General features: G+C 45.3%; 1 protein-coding gene across 4 annotated transcripts in view; it reads right to left on the bottom strand.

Moving 5' to 3' along the window:
- The window catches only part of si:dkey-220o5.5 (actin filament-associated protein 1-like 2), a 20,305-nt gene extending 12,343 nt beyond the window's left edge, over positions 1-7,962 (bottom strand). For 2 of the 4 annotated variants that reach the window (XM_034541028.1, XM_034541031.1), the window contains exons 1-4: positions 6,516-7,962; positions 2,367-2,510; positions 672-749; positions 489-529 (exon numbers count right to left, since the gene is read on the bottom strand). In XM_034541028.1, the coding sequence (XP_034396919.1) occupies positions 489-529; positions 672-749; positions 2,367-2,510; positions 6,516-6,531 (279 nt within the window). In that variant the 5' untranslated portion in view covers positions 6,532-7,962. The remainder of the gene's footprint in view (positions 1-488; positions 530-671; positions 750-2,366; positions 2,511-6,515) is intronic. The other 2 variants (XM_034541030.1, XM_034541032.1) reach the window with 2 other exon arrangements.
- Positions 7,963-8,148: the final 186 nt, after the last annotated feature.

Genomic DNA, 8,148 nt, shown 5'->3' with positions numbered 1-8,148 from the left:
ACAAACACACACACTCACACGCACACACACTCACACACACACTCACTCACACACACACTCACACAAACACACATACAAACACTCACACACGCACACACACTTACACACACACACATACAAACACTCACACACGCACACCCAAAGATACTCCTTTACAGAGGAGGAAGTATTCAGATCACTGAAAAAATACTACAGTAAAAGTACTAATACCACAATGTAAAAGTACACATGTTAAAGTAAAAGTACACATGTTAAAGTAAAAGTACTAATACCACACTGTAAAAGTACACATATTAAAGTAAAAGTACTAATACCACACTGTAAAAGTACACATGTTAAAGTAAAAGTACTAATACCACACTGTAAAAGTACACATATTAAAGTAAAAGTACTAATACCACACTGTAAAAGTACACATGTTAAAGTAAAAGTACTAATACCACACTGTAAAAGTACACATGTTAAAGTGAGGTAGTTGTGTGACTCACCTCTCTCAGCCACAAAGGTGAGTCCTGATGTAACGGGACTTCTGGACAAATAAACAACTCATTACATCACAACAACAACAACACATGGTCAACAATATTCTAATATATGATATAATATAAACAATATCATAATATATCATATAATATAAACAATATTCTAACCCTTAATCACATGAGCGTTACCTGTCCCAGGTGAGTCTGCTGGCTCGTTACTAGGAGACGATGACGGACAGCTCATGATCATGTACTCGGCATCTTCCACTAGAAACACAAGAGACGGCAGTGTTGATGCCACATCATCTTACTGGTTTTACTGGTTTCACTGGTCCATTTGACTACTTTACCCCTTCGACTGGCATTTTAGCTTCTCATAGTACTCGGTACACGGTACTCTGTAAACTGTACACAGTACACAGTACACGGTACTCTGTAAACTGTACACAGTACTCGGTACACGGTACTCGGTACACAGTACTCGGTACACGGTACTCATACTCAGAACACGGTACTCTGTAAACTGTACACAGTACTCGGTACACGGTACTCGGTACACAGTACTCGGTACACGGTACTCATACTCAGAACACGGTACTCTGTACACTGTACACAGTACTCGGTACACGGTACTCGGTACACAGTACTCGGTACTCTGTGAACTGTACACAGTACACAGTACACGGTACTCGGTACACAGTACTCGGTACTCTGTGAACTGTACACAGTACACGGTACTCAAACTCAGAACACGGTACACTGTACACAGTACTCGGTACACGGTACTCTGTAAACTGTACACAGTACTGGGTACACTGTACACGGTACTCATACTCAGAACAAGGTACACAGTACACAGTACTCGGTACACGGTACTCTGTAAACTGTACACAGTACTGGGTACACTGTACATGGTACTCATACTCAGAACAAGGTACACAGTACACAGTACTCGGTACACGGTACTCTGTAAACTGTACACAGTACACTGTACACAGTACTCTGTACACGGTACACTGTATGCTGTACATGGTATACTGTACTCGGTACACGGTACACAGTAGTCAGTACACTGTGCACATTAGTTTCACAGTTTCTCCCCTAAAGGGTTTTTGAGGAGTTGTTCCTGTTCTGATATGAGGGTCAAAGGTCAAAGGATGCGAGGGTCAAAGGTCAGAGGAGGTCGTATGTGTTCAGACTGTAAAGCCATCTGTACAGCAGTACTATTACCAGTAGTACCAGTAGTATCAGCAGTAGTATCAGTAGTATCAGCAGTAGTATTACCAGTAGTACCATTATTATTATTACCAGGAGTACCATTAGTACCAGTAGCATCAGTAGTAGTATCAGCAGTGACAGCAGTATCACCAGCAGTATTATTACCAGCAGTACCAGTGGTATCAGTAGTACCAGTTGTATCAGTAGTAGTATCAGCACTGACAGCAATACCAGTAGTACCAGCCATATTATTACCAGGTGTACAAGTAGTATCAGTAGTACCAGCAGTATTATTACCAGTAGTATCAGGAGTACCAGTAGTATCAGTAGTACCAGCAGTATTAGTACCAGTAATACCAGTTGTATCAGTAGTACCAGTAGTACCAGCCGTAGTAGTATCAGTAGTACCAGCAGTATTAGTACCAGCAGTATTATTACCAGTAGTATTATGACCAGTAGTACCAGTAGTATACTTACCAGTAGGACCAGCAGTATTATTACCAGCAGTATTATGAGCAGTAGTACCAGTAGTATACTTACCAGTAGGACCAGCAGTATTATTACCAGCAGTATTATGAGCAGTAGTACCAGTAGTATAATTACCAGTAGGACCAGCAGTATTATTACCAGCAGTATTATGACCAGTAGTACCAGTAGTATAATTACCAGTAGGACCAGCAGTGTGGTCTGCTTGCAGGCGGCTCAGCAGCTCTGAGATCTGCTTCTTCTGAGTCTGAGCGACATAACTCAGCTCCTCTGAGTCCAGAACAGACAGGAAGGACGGCAGGTCCCAGATCAGCTGGGCCAGCACTACAGAGAGAGACAGACAGTCAGGAGGATGGTCAGACAGGAGGAGGGTCAGACCGGAGGAGAGACAGACAGGTGGAGAGACAGACAGGTGGAGAGGCAGACAGGAGGAGGGTCAGACAGGAGGAGAGACAGACAGGTGGAGAGGCAGACAGGAGGAGGGTCAGACAGGTGGAGAGACAGACAGGAGGAGGGTCAGACCGGAGGAGAGACAGACAGGTGGAGAGACAGACAAGAAGAGAGACAGACAGTCAGGAGGAAGGTCAGACAGGAGGAGGGTCAGACCGGAGGAGAGACAGACAGGTGGAGAGGCAGACAGGTGGAGAGACAGACAGGTGGAGAGACAGACAGGAGGAGGGTCAGACCGGAGGAGAGACAGACAGGTGGAGAGGCAGACAGGAGGAGAGACAGACAGGTGGAGAGACAGACAAGAAGAGAGACAGACAGTCAGGAGGAAAGTCAGACAGGAGGAGGGTCAGACCGGAGGAGAGACAGACAGGTGGAGCGACAGACAAGAAGAGAGACAGACAGGTGGAGAGGCAGACAGGAGGAGAGACAGACAGGTGGAGAGACAGACAAGAAGAGAGACAGACAGGTGGAGAGGCAGACAGGAGGAGAGACAGACAGGTAGAGGGTCAGACAGGAAGAGAGACAGACAGGTGGAGAGACAGCCAGGAGGAGGGTCAGACAGGAGGAGAGACAGACAGGTGGAGAGACAGACAGGAGGAGGGTCAGACAGGAGGAGAGACAGACAGGTGGAGAGGCAGACAGGAGGAGAGACAGACAGGTGGAGAGACAGAGAGGAGGCGGGTCAGACAGGAGGAGAGACAGACAAGAAGACAGACAGCCAGGTGGAGAGACAGACAGGTGGACGGCTGGACACAGAGACGCTTGTTTTATTTCCCCTGAAGAGAAACAACAGAATGTTATCGATGACTCATCAATGACTCTCTTTGCACTGGGCCAACGCTGGAATGTGACAAAGTACATCAAAGTACATCAAAGTACCACACTCAGTACAACGGGAGGTACTTTACTAAAGTACTCTTTCTCACGCCACTCTCCTGGTAGAGATGTTGTACTTTTACAGTCCTTCTATCTCAGAGGTCCCCAACCACTGGTCCGTGGCCCAGTACTGGTCTCCGTGGCCCGGTACTGGTTTCCGTGGCCCGGTACTGGTCTTCGTGGCCCGGTACTGGTCTTCGTGGCCCGGTACTGGTCTCCGTGGCCCAGTACTGGTTTCCGTGGCCCGGTACTGGTCTTCGTGGCCCGGTACTGGTTTCCGTGGCCCGGTTCTGGTCTCCGTGACCCGGTACTGGTCTCTGTGGCCCGGTACTGGTCTCCGTGGCACGGTACTTGTTTCCGTGGCCCGGTACTGGTTTCCGTGGCCCGGTTCTGGTCTCCATGGCCCGGTACTGGTCTTCGTGGCTCGGTTCTGGTTTCCGTGGCCCGGTACTTGTTTCCGTGGCCCGGTACTGGTTTCCGTGGCCCGGTTCTGGTCTCCGTGGCCCGGTACTGGTCTTCGTGGCCAGGTTCTGGTCTCCGTGACCCGGTTCTGGTCTCCGTGGCCCGGTACTGGTCCGTGGAAAATCTGAGCAGTAAAAAGTCTCAACAGGATTTGTTTCCTGTTTAGAACCAAACTTTAATGACTGATCCTGACCTCAGACCAGTCATCATGAGAAGGAGTAGAACATGTGGAACAGTGTCATCATGAGAAGGAGTAGAACATGTGGAACCAGTCATCATGAGAAGGAGTAGAACATGTGGAACAGTGTCATCATGAGAAGGAGTAGAACATGTGGAACAGTGTCATCATGAGAAGGAGTAGAACATGTGGAACCAGTCATCATGAGAAGGAGTAGAACATGTGGAACAGTGTCATCATGAGAAGGAGTAGAACATGTGGAACAGTGTCATCATGAGAAGGAGTAGAACATGTGGAACAGTGTCATCATGAGAAGGAGTAGAACATGTGGAACCAGTCATCATGAGAAGGAGTAGAACATGTGGAACCAGTCATCATGAGAAGGAATAGAACATGTGGAACAGTGTCATCATGAGAAGGAGTAGAACATGTGGAACAGTGTCATCATGAGAAGGAGTAGAACATGTGGAACAGTGTCATCATGAGAAGGAGTAGAACATGTGGAACAGTGTCATCATGAGAAGGAGTAGAACATGTGGAACCAGTCATCATGAGAAGGAGTAGAACATGTGGAACAGTGTCATCATGAGAAGGAATAGAACATGTGGAACAGTGTCATCATGAGAAGGAATAGAACATGTGGAACAGTGTCATCATGAGAAGGAGTAGAACATGTGGAACCAGTCATCATGAGAAGGAGTAGAACATGTGGAACCAGTCATCATGAGAAGGAGTAGAACATGTGGAACCAGTCATCATGAGAAGGAGTAGAACATGTGGAACAGTGTCATCATGAGAAGGAGTAGAACATGTGTAACCAGTCATCATGAGAAGGAGTAGAACATGTGGAACCAGTCATCATGAGAAGGAGTAGAACATGTGGAACCAGTCATCATGAGAAGGAGTAGAACATGTGGAACAGTGTCATCATGAGAAGGAATAGAACATGTGGAACAGTGTCATCATGAGAAGGAATAGAACATGTGGAACAGTGTCATCATGAGAAGGAGTAGAACATGTGGAACAGTGTCATCATGAGAAGGAGTAGAACATGTGGAACAGTGTCATCATGAGAAGGAGTAGAACATGTGGAACCAGTCATCATGAGAAGGAGTAGAACATGTGGAACAGTGTCATCATGAGAAGGAGTAGAACATGTGGAACAGTGTCATCATGAGAAGGAGTAGAACATGTGGAACAGTGTCATCATGAGAAGGAGTAGAACATGTGGAACAGTGTCATCATGAGAAGGAGTAGAACATGTGGAACAGTGTCATCATGAGAAGGAGTAGAACATGTGGAACAGTGTCATCATGAGAAGGAGTAGAACATGTGGAACAGTGTCATCATGAGAAGGAGTAGAACATGTGGAACAGTGTCATAATGAGAAGGAATAGAACATGTGGAACAGTGTCATCATGAGAAGGAGTAGAACATGTGGAACAGTGTCATCATGAGAAGGAGTAGAACATGTGGAACAGTGTCATCATGAGAAGGAGTAGAACATGTGGAACCAGTCATCATGAGAAGGAGTAGAACATGTGGAACAGTGTCATCATGAGAAGGAGTAGAACATGTGGAACAGTGTCATCATGAGAAGGAGTAGAACATGTGGAACCAGTCATCATGAGAAGGAGTAGAACATGTGGAACAGTGTCATCATGAGAAGGAGTAGAACATGTGGAACCAGTCATCATGAGAAGGAGTAGAACATGTGGAACAAAAGGTGCTGTGTTTGAGCTCCATTCTGACGGCCCCGCCCCCTCTGGAGGTCAAAGGTCGCTGATTAACTGGTCTCTGCTGCCTTTAAGGAGCCACACATCTGCTTATCGGCCTGCTGCTGCTTTAAACACGAGCTGCGCATTGCGCACACGCCCACAGCGACAATATCATTAATATCATTACAACAACAACAACAACAACAACAACTCATCGAGAACAACCGCACAACAGAAATAAAGAGTTTGTGTTCCTGAACGCTGCTTATCGGACCATCAATGTTACTTCCTGTCTCTGGCTTTGATGCTACAGAACACACACACACACACAAGCACACACACAGACCTCATCCCTACTTAGACCTCCTCCCCATGTAGACCTCCTCCCCACACAGACCCCCCACACAGACCTCTTCTTTCACATTGTAGTTTAGTTGTATTTAGTTCTTTTATGACTGATTTAAAGACATCTGACCCAAGCTGAATAATCTGAAGTCCGGAAAAGACAAAACTGTGTGAGTCTAAACAGTCGATTAGCTCGGTCCCCTGAGGAGGAAGTGATGATGATGATGGTGATGATGATGATGATGGTAGTTAACATACCACCAGTGTGATAAAGACGACGATAATTATAATGAAACGTACCTTTCTGTTTGTCCATATCCGTCTCAGTAGCTGCTGGTCGTCTGTCTCATTTCTCTGGTCTCTGAGACAGTCTGTCCTCAGTGAAGTCTCTGGTCTCTGAGGCAGTCTGTCCTCAGTGAAGTCTCTGGTCTCTGAGGCAGTCTGTCCTCAGTGAAGTCTCTGGTCTATGAGACAGTCTGTCCTCAGTGAAGTCTCTGGTCTATGAGACAGTCTGTCCTCAGTGAAGTCTCTGGTCTATGAGACAGTCTGTCCTCAGTGAAGTCTCTGGTCTATGAGACAGTCTGTCCTCAGTGAAGTCTCTGGTCTATGAGACAGTCTGTCCTCAGTGAAGTCTCTGGTCTCTGAGACAGTCTGTCTTCAGTGAAGTCTCTGGTCTCTGAGACAGTCTGTCCTCAGTGAAGTCTCTGGTCTCTGAGACAGTCTGTCCTCAGTGAAGTCTCTGGTCTATGAGACAGTCTGTCCTCAGTGAAGTCTCTGGTCTCTGAGGCAGTCTGTCCTCAGTGAAGTCTCTGGTCTATGAGACAGTCTGTCCTCAGTGAAGTCTCTGGTCTCTGAGACAGTCTGTCCTCAGTGAAGTCTCTGGTCTCTGAGACAGTCTGTCCTCAGTGAAGTCTCTGGTCTGAGTGAAGTGGTTCGGTCCGTCCTCAGTGAAGTCTCTGGTCTGAGTGAAGTGGTTCGGTCCGTCCTCAGTGAAGTCTCTGGTCTGAGTGAAGTGGTTCGGTCCGTCCTCAGTGAAGTCTCTGGTCTGAGTGAAGTGGTTCGGTCCGTCCTCAGTGAAGTCTCTGGTCTGAGTGAAGTGGTTCGGTCCGTCCTCAGTGAAGTCTCTGGTCTGAGTGAAGTGGTTCGGTCCGTCCTCTCTGTGACCTGCTGTGGGAGGAGAGAGAGAGGAACACGCCCCTCACTCTGAGGGAGGGAGATAACTGGAGGAGGAGATCGTCCTCTCTACTGATTGGCTGTTAACACACTAATCAGATTAAAGCCCTTTCTTATATACTTTATGGCCATAACGGCCTTTTAATGGAAATACATGTATTTATTAATTTTAATATGTGCTAATAAGGCACTTTACCAAGGGGATAAAATAAAGAGAATCATTTTAGAACATCAGTGAGAGATATTTTAAAGGAGATTTTAGCAGATTTGTGGAATATTTATTTTGAAATGTCAGAGAACATTACTAACATTACTGTAGCCAAACTATACTTCATAAGAGTAATATAATAATAACAAGAGGCTCTGTTTCTGCATAAGACGCATTAAACCACTTAATTTATTTATTTACACACTCTCAGCACTATTCTCCTCTTTTCCTGTTTCTGTTTTGTCCTTCACAATAAAAGCCCCAGACACGTGCACTGGAACACTGCTTCCTAGAGCGCTGTTAAAGTAACTGAATATAATAGCTTACATTACTTTCACAATATAACTAATTTGACGGTAGAGTATTGTGAATAAAGAGGACATTAGAATGGAAGGGAAAGCATATATATATATTTGTATATGTATATCTATATATATATGAATATATTTTATATATTTATATGAATATATATATTTTATAAATTAATAAATACAAATGTTATACATATATATAAATACACGTTATATATTTATATAAATAAATATATAAATT

The sequence above is a fragment of the Cyclopterus lumpus genome, chromosome 9 (genome assembly GCF_009769545.1).
Source record: "Cyclopterus lumpus isolate fCycLum1 chromosome 9, fCycLum1.pri, whole genome shotgun sequence".
In the NCBI taxonomy this organism is placed as follows: Eukaryota; Metazoa; Chordata; class Actinopteri; order Perciformes; family Cyclopteridae; genus Cyclopterus; species Cyclopterus lumpus.
The sequence above is the reverse complement of the archived record's forward strand: the minus strand, read 5'-3'. Positions and strand labels throughout refer to the sequence as shown.